Source organism: Heteronotia binoei, chromosome 1 (assembly GCF_032191835.1).
Source record: "Heteronotia binoei isolate CCM8104 ecotype False Entrance Well chromosome 1, APGP_CSIRO_Hbin_v1, whole genome shotgun sequence".
NCBI classification, from domain to species: Eukaryota; Metazoa; Chordata; class Lepidosauria; order Squamata; family Gekkonidae; genus Heteronotia; species Heteronotia binoei.
Window position 1 is genome coordinate 62,022,962 of NC_083223.1, and position 25,057 is coordinate 62,048,018.

The 25,057-nt window shown below is 46.5% G+C and overlaps 1 protein-coding gene across 1 annotated transcript in view; it reads left to right on the forward strand.

The window, feature by feature from the left end:
- TINAG (tubulointerstitial nephritis antigen) overlaps window positions 1-9,908 on the forward strand; it is a 56,554-nt gene extending 46,646 nt beyond the window's left edge. The window contains exons 10-11 of the mRNA XM_060258296.1: window positions 8,044-8,089; window positions 9,763-9,908. Of these exons, the coding sequence (XP_060114279.1) occupies window positions 8,044-8,089; window positions 9,763-9,879 (163 nt within the window). The 3' untranslated portion in view covers window positions 9,880-9,908. The remainder of the gene's footprint in view (window positions 1-8,043; window positions 8,090-9,762) is intronic.
- Window positions 9,909-25,057: the final 15,149 nt, after the last annotated feature.

Below are 25,057 nucleotides of genomic sequence, written 5' to 3' on the forward strand. Positions count from 1 at the left end.
AATCAATATCTTATCATTCACTTGGAAAAAAGCTTTAGTTTTCTTTTCTAGGAATGTCACTGTTTCTTTATTCTGTAGCAAATCTTCATTCAATCTCCATCTTCTCAATTTCTTGGACAGTTTTGTAATCCACATTATTGGGTTATGGTTGGCCCTAATTTTAGGTAAAATCTCTATCTTCCTTGTTATAAGACTTAAGTCTTTAGTTCCCCACAGCATGTCAATTCTAGAAAATGTTTTATGTCTTGCTGAAAAAAAAAAGTGTAATCCCGTACTTCTGGATTAAATTTCCTCCATATATCTTCTAAATTTTCTTGTTTAGCCAATTCAAAGAAAGACTTTGGCAATTTCCCTTCTTTTCCATCATTTTCCCCCCTCCAGATCTATCCAATGAGTTCTTAACTGTTCCATTAAAGTCTCCCATTAACAATACTTGATCATAAGTCAGCTCATCCAACTGTTGTCTCTCTCTCTCTCTCTCTCTCTCGGCTTGGCTTCGCGAACGAAGATTTAAGAAGGGTGCAATAGTCCACATCTGCTGCAGGCTCGCTGGTGGCTGACAAGACCAATGCGGGACAGGCAGGTCCGGCCACAGTGGCTGCAGGGAAAAGTCTGATTTAGGGTTGGTGCTGTAGCAGTGCGATTCTTCCTCAATCTCCTTTTGTCCTCAAGACCAGCTATGCGTGCATTCTCAAAGGAAGAGACAGCCTGGTGGATGGTGTGCCTCCGTGCTTTGCGATCTGAGGCTAGGTCAGACCACTGGTGATGGTTGATGCGACAGGTGCCAAGGGATTTCTTCAAGGAGTCCTTGTACCTCTTCTTTGGTGCCCCTCTATTTCGATGGCCGGTGGAGAGTTCGCCATACAGGGCAATCTTGGGAAGGCAGTGGTTTTCCATCCTAGAAATATGCCCTGCCCAGCGCAGCTGCATCTTCAGCAGCAGTGCCTCGATACTGGTAACCTCCGCCCGCTTGAGGACTTCAGTGTTGGTCACAAAGTCACTCCAGTGGATGTTGAGGATGGTGCGAAGGCAGCGCTGATGAAAGCGCTCGAGGAGTCGCAGGTGATGGCGGTATATAACCCACGATTCAGAGCCGTAGATGAGGGTTGTCATCACAACCGCTTTGTAAACATTGATCTTTGTGCCTCTTTTCAGATGCTTGTTGCTCCACACTCTTTTGTGCAGTCGGCCAAATGCACGGTTTGCCTTTGCCAGCCTGTTGTCAATCTCCTTGTCGATCTTGGCATCTGAGATGATGCACCCCAGGTAGCTGAACTGCTGGATTGTCTTCAGAACTGATTCACCCACAGTGATGCAGGGAGGGTGATAATCTTCCTGGGGTGCAGGCTGGTGGAGAACTTCTGTCTTCTTCAGACTAACTTCTAGGCCGAATAGCTTGGCAGCCTCTGCAAAGCAGGACGTCATATGCTGCAGAGCTGATACCGAGTGGGAGACGAGTGCAGCATCATCAGCAAACAGTAGCTCTCGGATGAGTTTTTCCATTGTCTTGGAGTGGGCCCTTAGTCGCCTCAGGTTGAACAGACTGCCATCGGTGCGATAGCGGATATAGACACCATCGTCATCATCTAGATCTACTGTGGCTCTTTGAAGCATCATGCTAAAGAAGATCGTAAAGAGAGTTGGCGCGAGAATGCAGCCTTGCTTTACACCTGTGCCTATTGGGAAGGGCTCCGAGAGGTCGTTGCAGTGTCTGACTTGGCCTCGCTGGTCTTCGTGTAGCTGGATGATCATGCTGAGGAACCTTGGGGGACATCCTAAACGTTCCAAGATTTGCCACAGGCCTTTCCTGCTAACGGTATCAAAAGCTTTGGTAAGGTCGACAAAAGTCACATACAGAGCCTTGTTCTGTTCCCTGCATTTCTCTTGGAGCTGCCTGAGAACAAATACCATGTCGGTGGTGCTCCTGTTAGCTCTGAAGCCGCACTGGCTCTCTGGGAGGAGTTCTTCTGCAATGGTGGGCACCAGTCTGTTCAGGAGTATTCTGGCAAGGATTTTGCCTGCGATGGAGAGCAGGGTTATCCCCCGGTAGTTGGAGCAGTCTGACTTTTCCCCTTTGTTCTTGTATAGGGTGATGATGATTGCATCGCGAAAGTCCTGTGGTAATTTGCCTTGTTCCCAGCAGGTGACAAGTACTTTGTGAAGTGAGCTATGTAGTACTGTGCCCCCATGCTTCCAGATCTCTGGTGGAATTCCATCAACTCCTGCTGCCTTGCCACTTTTCAGTTGCTTGATGGCTTTAACAGTCTCTTCTAGGGTGGGGATCTCATCCAACTCTGTTTTCACTGGTTGAAGTGGGGTGAGGTGGATTGCTGAATCTTGAACTACGCGGTTGGCACTGAAGAGAACCTGAAAATACTCTGACCACCGGTTCAGTATGGATGCCTTGTCTGTGAGGAGCACTTGGCCGTCTGCACTACGCAAGGGACTCTGAACCTGATATGATGGACCATATGCTGCCTTCAGGGCTTCGTAGAACCCTCTTAAATCACCAGTGTCTGCACACAGCTGGGTTCTCTCTGCAAGCTTGGTCTACCAATCGTTCTGAATGTCTCGAAGCTTGCGCTGGAGGTTGCTACATGCAGCGCGAAAGGTTGCTTTTTTCCCAGGACAGGAGGGCTGAGCAAGATGTGCTTGGTAGGCAGATCTCTTTTTCGCCAGTAAACCTTGGATCTCTTGATTGTTCTCATCAAACCAGTCCTTCTTCCTTGTGGGGAACCCGAGGACTTCTTCAGAGATCTGCAGGATGGTAGTTTTTAGGTGTTCTCAGAGTGCTTCTGGAGAAGGGTCTGTGGGGCAACTGGGGTCCTCAATTCTTGACTGGAGTTTTGCCTGGAAGGCAGCTTTAACTTCGGCTGACTGGAGACTGCCAACCTGAAACTTCCTCCGAGGGATACCTCCTCTCCTGGGTGTGGGTTTAAAGTGAAGACGGAGATTGCAGCGTACAAGACGATGATCCGTATGACATTCTGCACTGGGCATTACTCGGGTGTGTAAGACATCTCGAAGGTCTCTCTGGCGCACCAGAATGTAGTCTATAAGGTGCCAGTGCTTGGACCGTGGGTGCATCCAGGTTGTCTTCAGACTGTTCTTCTGCTGGAAGATAGTGTTGGTGACGGTGAGCTGGTGCTCCATGCAGAATTCTAGCAGGAGGCGTCCGTTGTCATTGCAGTTGCCAATGCCATGTTTGCCAAGTACTCCTTTCCAGGCTTCCGAGTCTTTACCTACTCTGGCATTGAAGTCGCCAAGGATGATCACCTTGTCCTCTGTAGGGGTCTTCCGTACGAGGTTGCGTAGATCAGCATAGAACTTGTTCTTTTCTGCAGGATCTGCTTGAAGGGTTGGGGCATACACACTGAAGAGTGTTGCATGCTGCTCTTTGAAGTGGGAGGCGCATGGACATGATGCGATCTGAGTGACCTGTTGGCAGGTTTTCGAGTTTGGAGGCAATGGAGTTCCTGACCATGAAGCCAACGCCAGAAAGGCGGCTCTCAGCCTTTGACTTACCTGACCAGTAGAGGGTATAGCCAGCACCGTGTTCTTGAAGACTACCTTCCTCAGGGAAACGGACCTCACTGAGAGCTGCTATGTCAATATTCAACCTGAGAAGTTCGTGGGCAACTAGAGCAGAGTGTCGTTCAGGGTGACCACTGTCTACTGTGTCAAGCATGGTTCTGATGTTCCAACACGCAAGCTTTAGTCTTTGCACACTTTGTGAGGCAGGTGCATGCCTTTTCTTTGTTGTTATTTTTTTGACCGCAAGTAAGGATGCCCGTTGACCGCGGCTAGCCAACTGGAGTGGGGGAGACGAGCTTTGTTTAGGCCACCTTTTCTAGGCCCCTCTCCGTGTGGAGCAAGCAGTGCTGTCCCTAGATAAGGCTGCTTGGTCGTTCAGGGTGCTGCTGAAAAATGCTTTCGTCTCCGGGTTAGCATCAGGCGACCAATACCCTGAACCGCCTACATGCAGGATCGGGACTGCGGCTTCCAGTGGCACCTTCCACCTGCCGTTTCGCCCCTAGCCCATCGCTGCAGGACTTGATGAGTTGTGGGTTGTGTATGTGGATATGCCCTTCAGGCCTGCGCAGAGGAATTTTTTAGGTGAAGCGCAGTGTGCGCGGTACTGGCTCCACCCTTTCACCTGGGGGTCATCTGCCATGGCCCAGTAAGCCGGGACGCCGGCAGCGAGTCCTCCAGGTGGTAGGTGTTACATTAACGAGCTCTATCTGCCCGGGTTTGATGTTAGAGTTTTCCTTCTCTTAGGCTGGTGAGGTTGGTGGGCCCAGCCTGCCCATCCGGTTATACTGCCGGACAATTCGGTCGCACCATGACGTAGCAAACTCTGTGAAAAACGGGGGGGACCAGCGAGAAGGTGTTGCTACGGATGCAGTAATGCAGGAGAGGCCATTGCAGTGACCATCTGCCAGGCATAGCCAGACAGTGACCACGCGGCGTTCACTACACCGGGAGAGGAGAGGCTACACTGTTGTGTAATGTCTTTAAAAAAGGCATCCTTTGCACCATTAGGCACATACAATCCCAATAACAACGTAGAAGTCCTAGTAAAAACTGCTGTTGTCCTGGAATAGGGCACAACCTGGGCTTCAATCTTGCAGCAATAAAATGAGTGTGTTTTTGCACTAATATGCTCTTTCCTTACTACACATCTTCAAACATTGGGAGAAAAAAAAATCATTTAAGGAATGTCCAAGCCATGTAGGTTTCTTCCCTTTTTGATTCCAAGCCACTTCCCTTTTTGATTTTGTATATTTGTAACTAAACTCCAATCTGAATGTGTTGTTAAGCACTAATTTATATATACAGACAACAGTGATGATGATGATGTGGCATTGTGTGTAGTTTATCCAGGAGATCCTAAGCTTGTCTGGCAGCCTTAATTTTTAGCTGTTTTAGAATTATGCATCGCTAGGTGGTAAATTAGACTTATTTTTTGGGCTGAGAGAGCTCTGAAAGAGCTGTGACTGACTCAGGGTCACCCCGCTGGCTTCAAGTGGAGGAGTGCAGAACTGAACCTGGTTCTCCAGATTAGAGTGTGCCGCTCTTAACCACTACACCACGCTGGCTCAATATACAGATTAATAGCAAGAGAAGCTATGAGCATTTTTTCAGTGGATTGGTTTCAGCATTAACCAGAGTGCTTCAGAATTTATTTGCCTTAGTAATATTAAATCAGATAAAATGGATGCTTATGGTCGAGAACTCAAGCTGAGAGGATATACGTCAAAGTGTCAAGTGATGAAACAAATGAGGTCAAGAACGCTATTTTTAGAGGAATAACAACATAAGGCAGGTCCTTAGCATGTTATTTCCAAACATTATTATTATAATCATGTTTTCCTAGGAAGAAAAAGTGCTGGAGACTTGTAGAGATGCTATTTGATTATGGTTGTATGTCACCTTCCTTTGTAGGAAAAAAATATTTCAGCTGCTATTGTGATATTATGTGCCTTTTTGGCATTGTGACTATTTAGTAATATTTGGTATTGTGACCATTTATTGCTATTTAGTTATAAATAACAGTGAATTTTACAAATAGAATTGGTCAAGGGCAGGGCTTTTTTTGTAGCAGGAACTTCTTTGCATATTAGGCCATGCCCCTCTGATGTAGCCAGTCCTCCTGGAGCTTACAGTAGGCCCTGTACTAAGGGCCCTGTAAACTCCTGGAAGAGGCTACATCAGGGTGTGTGGCCTAATATGCAAAGGAGTTCCATCTACAAAAAAAAGCCCTGGTCAAGGGATACTGTGAAATGTCTATAACTTCTACCATGTTGACTTGAATGTTTTTCCACATATTGCAATGAAAGTTTTAGGAAATTGTTGACAGCAACAAATTACCATTTGGGCAGGAAATTACAAACTTCACCCATTTCTCACAGTTTCTACAGGTTCTCATGGTTGCTACATACTAATGGGTTTGAGAACTGGTTGTGGCTCAGTGGTGGGGCATCTGCTCAGCATGCAGAAGCTCCCAGGTTTGATTCCTGGCATATCTAGTTAAAAGAATCTGGTTGCAGGTGATGTGAAAGACGTTTGCTTTAAGACCATGAAAAGCTGCTGCCAGTCTAAGTAGACACTGATGGACCAATGGTCTGATTCAATGTAATGCAGCTTCATGTATACTCGTGTGTGTGTGTTTCAACAAAAATTTAAACTGCTCTTTTAAGCTTCTACTTGCTCAGTAGTTTATACATAATCAAATATGGATATAAGTACCAATGCCAAAAGAGACCCCCCCCCCCACACTGTGCTGTTCATATTTATCTGCCAAATGAGGTTAGAGCTGCAGAGGCTTAGAGGGGAGGGGAAAACATCCATAAGATGGTAAACTTTGTCCCATGAAAATGAACCATTTAGTCTTTCAGCAACAGTTAGCTTATTTTTTTTTTGTTTCTGTTGTGATAAAGATAGCAACTTTCTGGCATAGACTCAGACATGTGGGAGGAGTCCAAATTCAAATTCAAATTTGGACTGCAGGAAGGGGGACTTATGGTTTCCCCTCATACAATTTTTCTGGTCTGAAATGGCTCTTGGGAGCTGCTATTTGACCACCTTTGAGAAGCTTGCAGGTAGCTCTTCAGGACGCACTTCCCCCAACAGGGCAAAGAGCAGCTCCCCTGGATCATTTCAGGTTGGGAAAACAACGTTGGAGGGGGAAGGCTTAAGCTCCCTCTCTATGTGTACCATCAGGGCTTTTTTTGCAGAAAAAGCCCAGCAGGAACTCATTTGCATATTAAGTCACACCCCTGGTGCCAAACCAGCCGGAATTGCGTTCCTGCTTTAAAAAAAGCACCAAAAAGCCCTGCATTCCATCATTCCAGTCCAAATTGATTTCAAAAATATCATGCCAATAAAGGTTATTGAATTGAATTGATTTCAAAAACCACTGGGAGCTCTGAAATCATAACTTGCCATTCACATTTTGTTTGATACAACCTGTGACAAACCCAGAAACAATGCCAGATGTGGTTATACTCTAGTAAAATTATCTGGGATGGATCCAGTGACACCCTTCCAATAAGAGAGGAGTTTTTCTCTGTTGAAACAAAGTTTTGTCCAGTGAGCAAGCTTCTTCCCACTGGTCCCACTTGCCTAGTGAGACTTAGTGATCCAGCCCTGAATTTTTCCATATCCACCTTGCAACTGTACATTCTTCAGTGTTTGTTTTTTATTTTTTGAACAAAGGTCACTGCATAGAAAAGATGGGTCTGACTTACAGGCCACAGATAGAAATCTTTGGATATGTCTAAAAAAATGTAGCTTAGTGGAAATTCTGCAGTCTATCCCCTCTCCCCCCTTCACACAATCTATTTTTTTAAAAGTTCATTGGCCAGATGACTGCAAAAATCACAGCTCTGTGTGCGTAGCTCATTACCTGAAGTTTCTTCACCTTTAGTTAAAAAGCTACAATTAAGAGCTATCACCAGTATCCAGGGCTTTTTTTTTTAAAAGCAGGAATGCAGTTCTGGCTGGCTTGGCATCGGGTGTGTGTGGCCTAATATGCAAGAGTTCCCGCTGGGCTTTTTCTACAAAAAAAATCCATGATAATACCCATAGTCTCAGTTCTACAAATTAAATTCTGAGCAAAACAAGAGATAGTTTTGGAAATAAATTAAACACATAGGCAGGATGCTCAAGGAAAATATGTTTACTTTTATTTCGTCTCATTCCACATTGTTCAGCTAACTTGCAGGCTTTCTACAGAAGAACACCCATTAAGGGATAGTTAGGCTGTTTTCTTGAAAGTCAGGAAGTATCTTTATGGTTTGCGCCACGTCATGGTTTGTGTCATGTCTCAGTCAGCATAGCAGAAACGTCCTCCAAAGACTTTAAAACTTGCACTCCTATTTATTATTATTCATATTGATTACTTACAGGTTTTTTAAAAATCACTTCAATAAAGTTCTCTTGTTAATGTTTGTTTTGTTCAGTTCTCTCTCCCCCCCCCCAACCAGGATATATAAGAAAAATAAATGTAGCATATATCACTAATGCCATCTCTTTTATTAGGTGGGGTGTAATGCAAGATGCAGAAGAGCAAAGGCAGAAATATTGGGTAAGTTGAGATTTGCAACAGAGAAAAGAACAATTGTGATGAAATTATCCCACTGAGACCAACAAAAACAAGGTGATTGCAGACAAAATGATCACCATTGATTTCAATGGGTTTTAAAGAAGCCAGAAATGCAGCCCCATGTCGCAGAGTGGTAAAGCTGCAGTGCTGCAGTCCTAAACTCTGCTCATGACCTGAGCTCGATCCCGGCAGCTCAAGGTTGACTCAGCCTTCCATCCATCCGAGGTCAGTAAAATGAGTACTCAGCTTTTTTTTGGGGGGGGGGGGAGTGTAGACTGGGGAAGGCAATGGCAAACCACTCCATAAAAAGTCTGCCATGAAAACGTGATGTGACGTTATCCCAGAGTTGGAAACAACTTTTACCTTTTTACATTTATCCAGATTGTTGGAGCTCCTCCATTGCTCTATATCTGTCACCTTAATCTTTCATGACTGGGGCCATCAGTATTCACACATAGAGTTTGGGTTAACAGCAATGTGAGTTTTGCCTTCTTCCTGTGTTAGCAAGAGCATAGTCACCTTCAGTGCAGGCAGTCTGATGATCAAATGAAAGCTCTAATGATTGTACCAGCGACTCAGTGCTGAAATGACAATATGATGTGGAATTCTTTACCCACTGTGGCTACTTAACCTCTCCTTCTCTGGACCTTTTACCACTCAAAATCACCTTCCTTGGGTTGTAGTTTTGCTCATGGGGAAAAGGGTATCTGTTGCATTTTACCCCTTCTCCTTTAAGTAAAAAAACAGCTTGTACAAAGCAGGGGTGGCCAAACTGTGGCTTGGGAACCACATGTGGCTCTTTCAAAGATACTGTGTGGCTCTCAAAGGCCGTGGCCAGCTTGGAGAAGGCATTTGTCTCTCTGTAAATCATTTCTCCAAGTCAAGTCAGGCAGCAGCTTGGAGAATGCATTTAAAGTTCAAGTTGCTTTCTTTCCACCTCTTCCATCATCTGTTCACTTTCTTTCCTCCTCCCTCCCTCCCCTCAAACATCTGATGTTCATGTCTTGCAACTCTCAGATATCTGACTTTTATTCTATGTGGCTCTTACATTAAGCAGTTTTGGCCACTCCTGGTCCAGAGTGATTTTACTCTTAAAAATCAGAGGACAAAGATAAATACCCACTACTCACCTGCCTTTCATCAGTTCCAAATCACTGCCTGCACAGGCTGTTACTCCCTTACATCTCTCATATGTCATTGGCCAACTGAGTGAGTGGGGGGAACACTTTGATAATGTATTACATGTTTGTACTTGTTCTGACAAGGAAAGCAGCACAGTGGTGATAACTTCATGTCTCTTATAAAGTCTAATTTAGTTAGGCTTAATGTAAAGTAGCCCCTTGTAAGAAGCATGGGAAAGTGCCACACTGCCAACCCATTCAAAGGACACCAATATCTCATCACTTATGTTAGGGATATATCACAGCATCTTTCACTGCAGTGTTACAATATGAGCATTGACAGAGACAGTGTGACATAGAGGTTAGATTATTGGTCTACTGTAGACTCTGGGACCAGGTGATCCCAGCTGGTACCCCCATTTGGCAGGGAAGCTTACTCGATGATGTTGGACCAGTCACCAGTGGGACTAGAAGCCCTTCCACTGTGCTCCCCCATAACATAATGTGTTACATCTCTTCTTCTCATCTCCCCAGATTGCTGCAAATTCCTGGGGAAAGATCTGGGGAGAAAATGGCTACTTCAGGACTGTACGTGGACAAAATGAATGTGATATTGAAAACCTGATTATAACTACCAAGTGCCACCTTTAGAAAGTTCCCCTTTTTGATATTCCTCAACACAATGTGATGTATAATCATCCATATGCACCCCTGTGCTTTGTTTTTTTAAATAATTGCTTTATCCTAACTAAAAGTATGTTTTGGTGGAAACTGCAACATGGAATATATCCAGCAGTATCTAGCTTTGTTACTTGTCTTTCTTTCTGGTAATGGTTTTTGTAATTACTGAAACAATCCAAATATCAGTAAGTGTCCATGAGAATTAGTTCTCATTATGTTTTTTTGTGTATGGTTTTTTTTTTTTTAGAGAATATGCACTGAATTTTAACTATTGCTACATATCGAGATAGATACCTTTGTCATGCTTAAAAACAAATTATGTCCCATTCCTTTTGGTGAAATGAGAACATTGGATGTATCAGCTTTTTCTGGATGGTGACTAATGGATCTTATCTAGCTCTCATGAGTTTCTAATTATATGAAAAAATTGGAACATTTCAGGATTCTGGAACATTTCAGAAGCAGAAATCTTTCATGCACATCTTCTAGTGAAGACAACAGTGATCATTACTGACACTTTTATGCAAAGATGGATGATCTGCGTTTTATGAGCACGTTTGCCCATGAGTTATTAAGTTTTGAATTAAGCAGACATACAAACATAGATTCATCCTTGCAAAATTCTGTTTTGAATGGTATGCACAAGCTTTTGTTCATCAATAAAATGACATAATGAAAAGTTATTTCCTTTGTCTACAAAACACTTGGATGGTTAAACAGTATAGCTGAGGGAGCAAACTTATGGTTACTCAGCATGGGTTCTGTAAGGGAAGATCTTGCCTCACTAACCTGTTATAGTTCTTTGAGGCGGTGAACAAACATGTGGACAAAGGGGACCCAATAGATACTGTTTACCTTGACTTCCAGAAAGCTTTTGATAAAGTTCCTCATCAAAGGCTCCTTAGTAAGCTCGAGAGTAAAAGGACAGGTCCTCTTGTGGATTAAAAACTGGCTAATTAATAGGAAGCAGAGAGTGAGTATAAATGGGCAGTCTTCACAGTGGAGGACGGTAAGCAGTGGGGTGCCGCAGGGCTCAGTACTGGGTCACATTCTCTTTAACTTGTTCATTAATGATCTAGTGTTGGGAGTAAGCAGTGAAGTGGCCAAGTTTGCAGATGACACTAAATTGTTCAGGATGGTGAGAACCAGAGAGGATTGTGAGGCACTCCAAAGGGATCTGTTGAGGCTGAGTGAGTGGGCGTCAACGTGGCAGATGAGGTTCAATGTGGCCAAATGCAAAGTAATGCACATTGGGGCCAAGAATCCCAGCTACAAATACAAGTTGATGGGGTGTGAACTGGCAGAGACTGACCAAGAGAGAGATCTTGGGGTCGTGGTAGATAACTCACTGAAAATGTCAAGACAGTGTGCGATTGCAATAAAAAAGGCCAACGCCATGCTGGGAATTATTAGGAAAGGAATTGAAAACAAATCAGCCAGTATCATAATGCCCCTGTATAAATTGATGGTGCCGTCTCATTTGGAATACTGTGTACAATTCTGGTCACCGCACCTCAAAAAAGATATTATAGCATTGGAAAAAGTGCAGAAAAGGGCAACTAGAATGATTAAAGCTTTGGAACACTTTCCCTATGAAGAAAGGCTAAAACGCTTGGGGTTCTAGCTTGGAGAAACGTCGACTGAGGGGTGAGATGATAGAGATTTGCAAGATTACTCATGGGATAGAGAAAGTAGAGAAAGAAGTACTTTTCTCCCTTTCTCACAATACAAGAATTTGTGGGCATTCAATGAAATTGCTGAGCAATCGAGTTAAAACGGATAAAAAGTACTTCGTCACCCAAAGGGTGATTAACATGTGGAATTCACTGCCACAGGAGGTGGTGGCAGCTACAAGCATAGCCAGCTTTAAGAGGGGATTGGATAAAAATATGGAGCAGAGGTCCATCAGTGGCTATTAGCCACAGTATATATATGTGTGTGTGTATGTGTGTATATGTATGTATGTATGTATATGTGTGTGCCTGTATCTATATATATATATATATATACACACACATATATTGGCCACTGTGTGACACAGAGTGTTGGACTGGATGGTCATTGGCCTGATCCAACATGGCTTCTCTTATGTTCTTATGTTGGTTCAAAAACTGAGGCTATCTTTCATGGAGTGATATATTGTTTGTTATGCCTCCACTCAGAGATGACATCATGCATGAATATGATGTGGCTACTCACACATAACATTTTTGACACCAATAGATTCTTTCTGTGTGTGGCATTTCTGATAACTTTTTTGCTCTCATGTGTGAGGCCACATCATACAATCACCTGTGCCAGATTGTAGTCAAATGTCATTATCAGGTCTAAGGTCAGGTTGCATCATTTGTATTACTGTGGCATGGATAATTATCCTATGAAATTAACCATTATATGTTTAATGGGGAAGAAAAGAATGACATCCTAGAGCTAACCCCTACTCATATTCCAAATCACTGGGCAGAAGAGATCTGGCATTCTATTTGAGAATGTTTTTGGCATACATCTGTTGACAAACATTTGCTAAAGTCCATTGGAGCCTAAACAGATGCAAGCAGCTGAATATCTTGTTCGTCTTGTAGCTCTGCACTATATAATGCTAGCACAGAAAGGTCATCAGACAATTTTTTTGAAAGGTATGTTTTATTCAAATTTATTTATTCAGGGAAAGCAATACATTCAGTCTCATAAAAACAGCCACATGTGTTTTCCAATATTCAATAAATAATACCCAATTTTTAACAAACTTATTTAATTGGGTTCTCCTCATCCTCTTCTGTAGCAAGTTGTTAGTTAAAAAGATAACTGCCCATATCTTTTTGTACCAATCCATTAGGGCCAATGTTGTTTTTATTTCCACACATGGACTACTGTAAGCCAAAATCCCTCAAAACGAGGTTGGGGAATTGACAGATGAGCACCTACGGCTTAAAAAGGATCTAGAATCTATGTATACAGGATTCCACTTCTAGAAATTATTGCTTAAATTTGCCAAGGACACTAATTAAGTAAAACAATTAAAAATTTATTACAGAAAAATATAGAACACACATATAAGGTAATGAATACATACAACATACATACAGTCCTAATAAAAATAGAGAGAAATGCATAGAGGTAACATAAGGATGGACAAACAGGGTGATAATTACCGATCGTAGTCTTCAAGGAAGGCTCCAATGGCGATGAACGAGGACTAGGGGGAAGGGACCCTCAACTGATCAGGAATCAGGGATGTATCTAGACAGCGGAACTGGGGTACTGCTAGATGCACACCTGTGGGGAGCTGGACCACAAGTTATAAGGACTACCTTGGGCCCTTAGGGAATTGGAGGTACAGGGGTGGATGACAGGTGGTCAGCTCATACATGACCTCAGAAAACGGGAGGCTCTGCAATGACCATAAGGGCTGGACTTATGCAGTAGCCAATAGCCAGTTTTTTGGGGGGCACCTGATTGGATGCACATACCTGGCCAATGAGGAGACTTGGCCTTAGTTACCTAATTGGACTTCCAGGTAACAATGGGCCAAAGAGGGAGGCTCCAGGATAACCATTAAGGGAAAGAATGGGAGAAATTATTGGGGTGGGGGTGATTAAAACTATCAAACTTCTCTAAAAAGGTGACAATAGATGGCCAAATTGCTACCTAAGGTAACACCCGGTCTATACAAAGACACTTGGCTCTAGGTGAAGATGTTCCTCTTCTTTATCCCTCTACTGGCACCAGTCTTTGTCTTGGGTTCTGTTGAAAAAAAGGCTTAGGCAGTCTGGCAGGATCCATGCCTAAGATAAGCTTGATGGTCTTGTGCACAGGTGACATCTGTTGAGTACTTGAGCCTCTCGCTTCGCTGTAATGGTCTGGCACTGCAGGAAGATAGCTGCTGGTGATGTTAGCCTTCCCATATGGATTCTATAGTCAAGGCTGGAAACCGCTTGCCTGGACAGTTCCTGGAGGCGCACCTTCTTCCGCTGCAACGGCCGAGATGGTGATCGCATGGAGCGACTGGAAATCCATCTGTTCTCTTGGTTAGCACTCCTTCAGAGACACAGAGTGTGTCAGAACTTGAAGAACTTCAAACGAAACTCATTACTTTGTTGCAAAAGTATAAGACATTTATTGAGAACTGTGTTCAGGGAAATTTATTTATTTATTTATTTATTTATTACATTTGACTTATATCCCGCCCTCTCTGCAAGCGGACTCAGGGCGGCTCACAGTATCATCTACACAATTAAACCAATAAAATATATAAAACCATAATTTACATTTTCCAATTTAAAACATATTACAATTACAAATTTTAAAACCATTATATAGTGCTGAATCTATACATTATAAGCGGCGTTAAAATTCCAAACAGTGATCACCGGCATTCTGTGTGATGTCTGGTGGCAGCCATCTTTCCATCAAGCATCAAAGGCCTGCTTGAACAAGTTGACTCTGATAACGGGTTCAGCTATCAATACGTTCTTTATGCAGTTGTAACAGAAACAATAAAACCATTTCTCACACTCTGGGAGACAGTTGTCTGTTCCCAGGGTCCCTTATCTCCATGGAGGAGGAAGGAGCCCTGCTGTGATGCTCTGGCAGGCTAGCTTCAAAGGACACCTGCAGATGTTTCCCAGAGGCTATCTGTCACCCTTCAGTGGTTACAGTTTGTTTGAAATGCAAAGCATTTGGTTAGTAGGCCTGACTACAAGGACATAGGATTAGTAGGCAGTTACAATATGGAGTCGGTTAGGCTAAGAGCACCAAGCTCAGCATACATAGCAGATGCAAGTTCTGACATACTGCCCCCCCCTAGCTTTCGCTCGGGGCTTGTGCGGCTACAGTAGGTGGAATTTCTTAAGCAGTTGCGGAGCAGACACATCACTAGCTTTGACCCATTCGTCGCAGCTAGGGGGAAAGTACTTCCACCTTATTAGGTAGTACAGTACCCCCCGTTGGACCCTGGAGTCCAGGATCTCCTGCACCTCATGGTGGCTCTGGCCCTTCACTTGAGTAGGTGGTGGCTCTGGAGGGCGAGGGTGCCAGGATGTAGCTCCAGGATCCTTGCGAAGAAGGCTGCAATGAAAAACAGGGTGGATCTTACTAAACATTTTGGGTAGTTCCAGTTCTACGGTAACCTCATTGATCACCCGTTTTATTTTGAAGGGGCCCAAGTACTTGTACGCCAGTTTCCGACATGTCTGGCGAAGGGGGAGGTTCTTGGTGGAGAGGAATACGCTTTCCCCCTCCTTGAAAGTCCACTGGGGGGAGTGCTTTTGGTCGAAGTGTTTTTTATAGTCCTCTTTGGCACTCTCTAAGTTCTCCTGTATCACCTTCCACCCCTCCCGAATTCCCTCCCACCATTGCTGGCACGAGGTCGGTTCCGGGGCCCCAGGCGGTGCTGGTAGGAGTGGGAAGGGTTTCCCTTCCTAGCCATTAACGATCTGGAAAGGGGAGGACTTGGTGGAGCTATGCAGGCTGTTGTTGTATCCGTACTCCGCGAAGGGCAGGAGCTCCACCCAGTTAGTCTGCTGGTAGTTGACGTAGCACCTGAGGTACTGCTCTAATAACCCGTTCACTCTCTCAGTCTGCCCGTCAGTCTGAGGGTGGTAGGCGGAGCTGAGCCCCTGTTCCATGCCCGTGATTCTGCAGAGCTCCCGCCAGAAGTTGGCAACGGACTGAGGCCCGCGGTCACTAATCACCTTGTCTGGAAATGAGTGAAGGCGGACCACGTGGTGAAAGAATAAATAGGCCAACTTCTTAGCCGTGGGCAACCTTTTGCATGGAATAAAGTGGGCCTGCTTTGAGAAGGTGTCCACCACCACCAGAATCACGGTTTTTCCCTGGGAAGGTGGCAGTTCAACTATAAAGTCCGTCGAAACCACCGCCCATGGCCTCGTGGCAGTAGGCAATGGTTGAAGAAGCCCGGGTGGTTCCCCCCCCTTCGCTTGGCCATGATGCAAGTGGGGCAGGAGCTCACAAACTCTGAGACATCTTTTTTCATCTGTGGCCACCAGAATTGTCGTGCTACTAAGTGCAATGTTTTCACGTAGCCGAAATGCCCTGCTAGGCGGCTGGAGTGACATTGCGTCAGGATCTCCCCCCTCAAGCATTTTGGTACATATATCTTCCCATTGTAATACCAAAGCCCACCCTCCCCCTTCTCCACGCCCTCGGGTCTCTCCTCTCCCTCTGCTTCTGATTCGGCCACTAGGCGTTCCTTCTCTTTCGGTTCCGGGGCACCCGTCTTCTTCCCCGACCGGGTAGTGACCCCCCCTGCAATCTGGAAGGGAGGGATGAGCGAGTCTATCACCTCTTCCTTTTGACTTTCATGCTGGGGCATGCGGGAGAGGGCGTCGGCCAAAAAGTTTTTAGTTCCGGGTATGTGCTTCAGCACGAAATCGAATTTGGCAAAAAACCCCACCCACCGGATTTGCTTCGCTGTGAGCTTGCGCCGCCCGGTCAGCGCCTCTAGGTTTTTGTGGTCGGTCCAGATTTCAAAGGGGACCCGCGCACCTTCCAGCCACGACCGCCAGGTCTTTAGGGCGAAGGTGACGGCGAATGCTTCTTTGTCCCATACTGACCAATTTCGCTGCTCATTGGAAAATTTGCAGGAGATGTACACGCAAGGCCTCAATCCCCCCTCCTCGTCCCTCTGCATCAGTATTGCCCCGACGGCAACGTCAGAGGCGTCACATTGTACCACGAACGGTTTAAGTTCGTTGGGGTGGGCTAGCACGGGCTCGCTCGTGAACAACCTTTTCAACTCACCGAACGCCTCTTGGCATTTGGGCGACCAGTCCAGGCGGGCCCCGGGTTTCTTTGCCTCCTCCCCCTTCCCCTTGGTCTTTAGGAGTTCAGTGAGTGGCAACATCACCCTGGCGAACCTCTTTATAAACCCGCGGTAAAAATTTGCGAACCCCAAGAAAGATTGTAGCTGCCGTCAGGTTCGGGGCGCTTCCCAGTCCAGCACCGCTTGGATTTTGGCGGGGTCCATCGTCAGCCCTTCCCCGGACACCCGGAACCCCAAGTAATCTAGTTCCGTTTGGTGGAACTCGCATTTAGTCAACTTAGCATACAGTTTGTTCTGGTACAAGGTTGTCAGTACTTTCCTGACCAAGGGTACGTGCGATTCTAAGTCTTTTGAATAAATAATGATGTCATCCAGGTACACCACCACCCCCTTGTATAGGTATTCTCTCAGCACTTCATTTATAAAGTTCATAAACACCCCCGGCGCCCCCTGTAGTCCGAACGGCATCACCAGGTATTCGAACTGCCCCATGGGGGTGTTAAACGCCGTTTTCCATTCGTCCCCCTCCTTGATCCGCACTCTAAAATATGCATCCCTGAGGTCGAGCTTCATGAACACCTTGCCCTCCGCCACCGTGCTTAGTAAATCTTTTATCAGCGGGATCGGGTAAGCGTTGGACATAGAAATCCCGTTTATTCCGCGAAAATCGGTACAAAGTCTCAGGCTCCCGTCCTTCTTCCGGAACAGGACCGGGGCTGCGTGTGATGCGGTTGCAGGGCGTATGAAGCCCCGTTTCAGGTTTTTGTCTATGAATTTCTTTAATTCCGCCTTCTCCGCCCACCCCATGGAGTAGAGCTTGGCCTTTGGTAGCTCTTGACCGGGTATAAGCTCAATAGCACAGTCAGTGGGGCGGTGCGGGGGCAGTTCGTTGGCCTCTTCCTCACTAAACACCCGTTTCAAGTCCCGGTACTCTCTGGGGATTGACTTAACTTCCTCTATGGTTAGGCACAGTCTCTCGTTCTGCGGCGGGGGGTTGGGGCCCCATTCCCCCCGCCAATGGTGGTGCTCGCACCTCCAGTCTGGGAAGTTGACAATTTGCGCTTTCCACTGTATGTCGGGCTGGTGCCTCGCTAGCCATCCCGCCCCCACCACTACATCGAATGGGGAGGATGGGGCTATTACAAACACCTCTATCCCCCAGTGTTCTTTCGTCCCCACCGGCACCGCCTGTGTCTCTTCGGTGCAGGGCTCCCTCTTCATCACCGTCCCGTCCATCTGTTCGAATTGGATTGGGTGGGGCAGACGGGACTTGGCCAGCCCTAGCGCCTCTACCAGGCGGGGGGTGATGATGTCTCGGGTGCACCCCGAGTCTATTAGGGCCCGGGCGTGCATAAATCGTTTTAATTTGGGGTTCAATAGAGTCATGGCCATAAATAATAGTTCCCTGGTTACTCTCACCGTCATCGGTGCCGTCGTTTCTTTGACCTGCTTCGCGGCATCCATTAAAGCAGGTCTCTGTCGTTTCCCGCCAGCTCGGGGTCCCAGGACTCTTCACTCGATGGTTATAACATCCTCGTCAATCGCCATGGATGTGGCGACGGCGCCCCGACTGGGCTCTTTCGCTCTCCCCCCTGCTTTCTTTGGCGCTGGGGCGAGCGGCTTGGGTGGTGGGGTCGCGAGCCGTGGCTTCTCCGGGCAGTTGGCGGCTAGGTGCCCCGGGTCTCCGCATCGGAAGCATCTCCTCCCACCCGGTGGTCCTGGTGGCATTGGGGCCGCCGAAGCTTTTTTCCCTTCGGGTTTGGCGGGGGAGGGGCACGGTTTTTCCCCTTTCTTCACCAGTTGCTGCTGGCGGCGGATCCCTACGTGTTGTAGGTTCGCCTCCACTTCACCGGCTAGCTGGATCCACCTACCAGGGTGTTGGGCCTCCCCTGATGGTAGCACCTGTCTAGGATGTTAGCGTTCAGCCCGTTCTTGAACGCGGTGTACTTCATCAGTTCGCTCCAACCCCTCACCGCGGAGCAGTGCGCCATGAACTCGGTGGCGTACTCTCGGATGGTGCGATTCCCCTGCCCGATCCTCTGGAGGGCTTCTATGGCCTTCACCTCTTTTAGCGGGTCGCCGTACTGCCGCAGCATCGCCTGGAGGAACTCCGCCACGGTCGTCAGCTCCGGCTTCCTCCCGGTGTATAATCCCACGTACCATTTTCTCGCGGCCCCCTTCAGTTTAGAGGCTATGTGGTCTACCCGGCTCGCCTCCGACAGGAAACTCGCTCCCCAGTGGGTCATGAAGTTGTTGCATTGGATGGTGAAATATTCCACCTCCTCCGCATCCCCGTCGAAGGTGATCTGAAGTTCCCGGTTTCGTGCCCCCTCTCCGGCTCCCGGTGCACCCAGTGCCGCCGGGCCTGCGGGTGCTGGGCCTGGCCCCGGCAGCGGCCCCGCCGGTTGCACCGGCGATTGCCCCGCCGGAGGTCCCGCTGGTTGGCTGCCGGGGACCCCCATCTCCGGGCGGGGCCGCCGGTTGGCCCGGCGCTCCGCCGTCCGGTGCCGCCGGTTGCCCCGGCCCCCCGTCGGGCGGCGCTGCCGGCTGGCCTGGTGCTCCGTCGGGTGGCCCGGCCGGTGCCCCTTCGCCGGGCGCCCCAGCTCCCTGTAGCACCCGGATCTGCTCTTGGATGGCGTCCATCTGCCGGTGCATCTCCCCGGCGAGTTGTACGCGGCTCGCATGGACCTCATCGTGGATCTCTCTCACCCACTGGAACAACTTGTTCCGCAGCGCCTGGGCATAGTCCTCCCCTTGCGGGATCGGGCCCTCCTGTCTCTCGGGGTCTTGCCCGGTCTCGGTCCCGGTGCCCGTCACCAACGTCTTGTAGCGTTCGTCCGCTTCGTCCATGAGCGTAGTTGACTTTCGCGGGCTCCAGCTCCTTGGGGTAAAGATGAGCGTGGAGAAGTGCGCCGGTTCCTTCACCTTGCGCCTCACCACCGTCACTCCAGGCTCGACCGGTCGCTCCCTTGGTGGGGTGCTGGGCTCTCCGTTATCTGGAGCCTTCGCTGCCATTCAGCTAAGTTGCCAGTTCGGATAAGCTCCAAAAAGGATCAGAGTCAAAATGTCAGAACTTGAAGAACTTCAAACGAAACTCATTACTTTGTTGCAAAAGTATAAGACGTTTATTGAGAACTGTGTTCAGGGAAAGCACAAGTTAACTCTGATAACGGGTTCAGCTATCAATACATTCTTTATGCAGTGTAACAGAAACAATAAAACCATTTCTCACACTCTGGGAGACAGTTGTCTGTTCCCAGGGTCCCTTATCTCCATGGAGGAGGAAGGAGCCCTGCTGTGATGCTCTGGCAGGCTAGCTTCAAAGGACACCTGCAGATGTTTCCCAGAGGCTATCTGTCACCCTTCAGTGGTTACAGTTTGTTTGAAATGCAAAGCATTTGGTTAGTAGGCCTGACAACAAGGACATAGGATTAGTAGGCAGTTACAATATGGAGTCGGTTAGGCTAAGAGCACCAAGCTCAGCATACATAGCAGATACAAGTTCTGACAGAGTGTTGCTGCAAGGATGTGGCTGTTAGTACTCACACATAAGTCCCTTCATTCTGGTAGACAAAACCCACGTTCTCCTGGCAGATGTGTGTGAGTTGAGTCTCCAGGCACCCTGGCAACCAAACGGTTGACTACGATGTTCTGAAATTAGGGGTCTTTTTCTCACATTATGTACTGTTATCAGTGTCATTTCTAATTCTCTATCATTGGGTCTGACTCACCATTTTGCAACCCTTGCTAACAATACTATATGACCTTTTGGTGTCTCATAACTCATGGTTCATATCTGATCCCAAAAAGGTACACCTTATCTCTTCTAATAAATATACATCATACCCTCAATTTCAGCCAACACTGTGCTGAAGCCAGCCTATAAATATATGCTTTAGTCTTCGGGAGGTCAAATACCATCAGTCAGAAATGGTTTTGGATTTTGACTTCACCTCTCTATCTTCTGCTGTTATCCATCTTCTGCTGTTACAAATACACTGGTGCTTTCTTTTTTGCCTGTGGGGAAAATGTACAAGCTACTCTTCCTATTGCATGTTTTTTTGGTTATAACTGAAGTTTTTATCACATCATCATAGAATTTTTGTTGTGCATGTCAAAATGGCTTATAGAAAGTGAAGAATTATAGATTCATAAAATAATCATACGTTGGGAAGGGGTTGTAGCTTAGTCATTGAGCACATGATTAGTATGCAAAAGATCTAAGGGGGATGGTCTGAAGCTTTGAGGGACCAGATTGTCAAGCAAGGGATTAATTGCGGTTGTGATTATAATGATGTTCCATTTCTAAGATGACATTCTTACTGCCTTTCCTCCTAAAGGGGCAGATAAGAAACAGCAACAACCCACTCTGCTTCTTCTCATCTCTGAATACAAATGCATGGGTATTGAACGGAGTACTCCTGCAGCAGAAAAATTCTTGGAATATTTCTTCAGTGTTGTTGTTCTAATCATGTTTAAATAATATTCCTGGCAGCATGAACTGAAGTCTGGCAGTTATCAGTCTGAGGCCAGTTTAGGAATAATTGCCTGTCAGGATGAGGTTTTAAACTGCTTGAAATCAAATAGACTCATTACCTTGCTGTTATTTTCTTATCCAAGTACTTTATGAAACTTTCTTTGGTATTTTCTTTGATATTCTTTGCTTATGAGCAAAAAAAAAAAAATCAAATCTGTTTCAAGGATAAATGTTCAAACATATTACGGAAATACCAAAGATTCTAATAATAATAAGACTATTTGGAATGTAAGGAACACTGACAAAGCATTAGAATGTCATGAACATTGACAAAAATATCTTTCTGGGGCTAGATCTTAAATTGATTAGTAAACTGTTATAAATTCATACAGGATTAGGTCAAGCTGTGTGAACCAAGGTGGTCTACTTTTTTTAAAAAAAAATGACATATTTTCCCTGCTTCTTAGTTAAAGGTGATTGGATAGTAAGCCTCCAGGTGTGACCTGGAGATCCCCCAGAATTACAGCTCATGTCCAGACTACAGAGAACAGCTCCCCTGGAGAAAATGGATGCTCTGGAAGGAATACTCTATTGCATAGTATTCCACTGAGGACCCTGTTCTCCCCAGGCTCCACCTCCTAATTTCCAAAAGTTTCCCAGTCTGGGTCTGACAACCCTATCCCCCATCCCCCGCTGGTGGCCAGGGATGACCTGGCAACCATAGGTGATGGAGGTAAGACCAAGGGCATGTGGTGCCGTCGCTTGCACAACTAGTTTGCAATCAGCTAAGAATGATCATGTAGACAAAACATGTATCAGGCTTCCAGAGTTCATCTGCAACTCCTCTGTTCTTTTAAATCAGTGCTCAAAAATGTACAAAATGTTCTGAAGTGTTTTTCTATGTTTACCTTGAACAAATTGCAAAGGGAAACATTTTTGTACTCAGAAAAAAAAAGTTGATAACTTAGCCAAACCCACCTCACAGCAAAATAGTCGTTAAGACATCATTGGAAATGACTGCTGATAATAAATAAGCAGACTACAACTATTTATGGCCAGAGACAGGATTTAAGCCCCCCCCTCCCCACTACACCTTTGGCCATGATTGTATCATTACCACCACTCCAGTCTGTGAACATACACACTGGAACTTTTTATAATCAGAAGGAAGGAAAAACAAAGAGGACTGGATTGAAAAAGGAAAGTGAAATGGCAGAAAAAACAATGGGGAAAAAGTGGGAAGAAGAAAGATCAACATGAAGAAAGAATGATAAGGAAGGAGAGAGGGGAAGGATGGGAAAATGCCATTGAAAGCATTCATCTTCATTTTCTTTTATCATCTTTTCCCTTGTTTTTATAAAAGCATATAATTCCTTATCCAAACTCTATACACTCATGTCCAGAGTTAGATCTCCCAGTCTTGCACATATCTCTAAAGAGATGAAGGTCTTCAGATGGTGATGGGGGAGCTGTGACTAGAGGACCACAAACGTGATACCACAGGAACAGCTTCCCATAGGGCTCCCAATCCCCAGGTGAGGGCAGGGGATCCTCTGGTTGGAGGCTCTCCCCCCACTTCAGGGTAATCAGAAAGCGGAGGGGGAGGGGAGGGAAATGCCTGCTGCACACTCCATTATTTGCTATGAAGACCGATTCCCATAGAGAATAATGGAGAATAGATCTGCGGGTATCTGGGGCTCTGGGGGGCTGTTTTTTTTGAGGTAGATGCACCAAATTTGCAGCGTAGCATCAAAACATCCTCCAAGTTTCAAAAGGATTGGACCAGGAGGTCCAATTCTATGAGCCCCAAAAGGAGGTGGCTCTATCCTTCATTATTTCTAAAGGAGGGAAGGCATTTAAAAGGTGTGTTGTCCCTTTAAATGTGATGGCCAGAACTCCCTTTGGAGTTCAATTGTGCTTGCTACAGCCTTGCTCCTGGCTCCACCCCCAATGTCTCCTGGCTCCACCCCCAATGTCTCCTGGCTTTCCCCCAAAGTCCTCAGATATTTCTTGAATTGGAGCTTCCCAGCTTGCAACAACACTCAGAGACAGTGGGTTAGTCAGGGCCAGCTAGCAGAGTTATGAAGCAACAAGGGTGACAAAGGAGCAGTGGAACCCACCACAGGTCCACACTGGTTGTAGCAGCCAGGAAGGCTTGTTTGGAAGGGCGGGGCAGGCAACAGGCTGCAGTGGTCTTCTTAGACCAGCAGGGGCTAAAGGTTGCACTAGGGTTGCCAAGTCCAATTTAAGAAATATCTGGGGACTTTGGGGGTGGAGCCAGGAGACTTTGGGGGTGGAGCCAGGAGACATTAGGGGTGGAGCCAGGAACCTGGGTGTGACAAGCATAACTGAACTCCAAAGGGAGTTCTGGCCATCACATTTAAAGGGACGGCACACCTTTTCAATGCCTTCCTTCCATAGGAAATAATGAAGGATAGGGGCACCTTCTTTTGGGGCTCATAGAATTGGACCCCCTGGTCCAATCGTTTTGAAACTTGGGGAATATTTTGGGGAGAGGCACTAGATGCTGTACTGAAAATTTGGTGCTTCTACCTCAAAAAACAGCCACCCCAGAGCTTCAGATACCCGCGGATCAATTCTCCATTATTTTCTATGGGAATAAATCTTCATAGGGAATAACAGAGTTGCCAGCAGACATTTCCCTCCCCTCCCCCCCCAACCCTGAAGCGGGGGGAGGGCCTCCAAACCGGGGGATCCCCTGCCCCCACCTGGGGATTGGCAACCCCAGGTTGCACCTTTACTACCTATAAGGCTTTTCAGGGAAAGGGGCAGGGGAAATACATGCACTGAAAAGCTTTATGGTCAGTAAATCAATATCTGCTGGTTGTCCCCAGCCCAAGGGATATCTGCCTAGCCTTGACTAGGGCCAGGACTTCCTCTGCCCTGGCCCGGCCTGGTAGAACATGCTCCCATTAGAGATCAGGGCCCTGCCAGATCTGCTACCATTCCACAGGGCCTGCAAAACAGAGCTGTCAAATGAGGCAGCAGGCATCCAAATTAAATCGGCCTCTATTACTGAAGTACTCCATCTTTGGGCAGTCTGATCAGAGTTTGATGGCATCTTGCCATTGCCACAGCTCCACTTTGAGATGTCCCCTGCTCCAAAGTTAGATGTTTTAATTATTTTAATTATTGATTTTAACTATAATACCATGCACCTGTTGTGATCCACCCTGAGCCCGTTTGTGGGGTAAGGGGGAATAAAAATCCATTAACTAAAATAAATAAACAAATATGATCTCAGGGAGGCAACAGCCCATTGGGCCTAAGGCCCATCACTCCTGTAGGCCCATTTCTCAGAACAGAGGGAGTGGGTGAGGCCAGAGTTGTTCCACCACCAGGCATTCCTTTAAAAGATAAACCCTAGGGTTGCCAACCTCCAGATGGGGCCTAGAGATCTCCCACTTTTACAACTGATCTCCAGCTGGCTGAGGTCAGCTTCCCTGGAGAAAGTGGCTGCTTTGAAGGGTGGACTCTATGGCATTATACTATGCTGAGGCTCCTTCTCTCTCAAAACCCCGGCCTCTCCTGGTTCCACCCCCAAAGTCTCCAGGTATTTTGCAGCACAGACCTAGCAACCCTAGTACACCCTGAGAGAACCAGGAAAGAAGGGTCAGACCTCACCTAAGGCGACTAGGGAGAGGTTACTGGCAGGAGTGGGAAGAAGGTACTGTAAACTCCCCTCTTTGCTTTCTTCTGAGGTTTTTTTCCTCTCAGGGCAAGCCCTACTAAAGGTACTCTGGCAGTGGAGACTGCCCTGGACTCCTGATGCTGGAGTCTAATTGTACAAAAATCTAGCTTTCACTGTTTCCACAGTGCAAAATGTCTCTAGCTGCACTTTAGAATAATCCATGGCCAGACGCTAT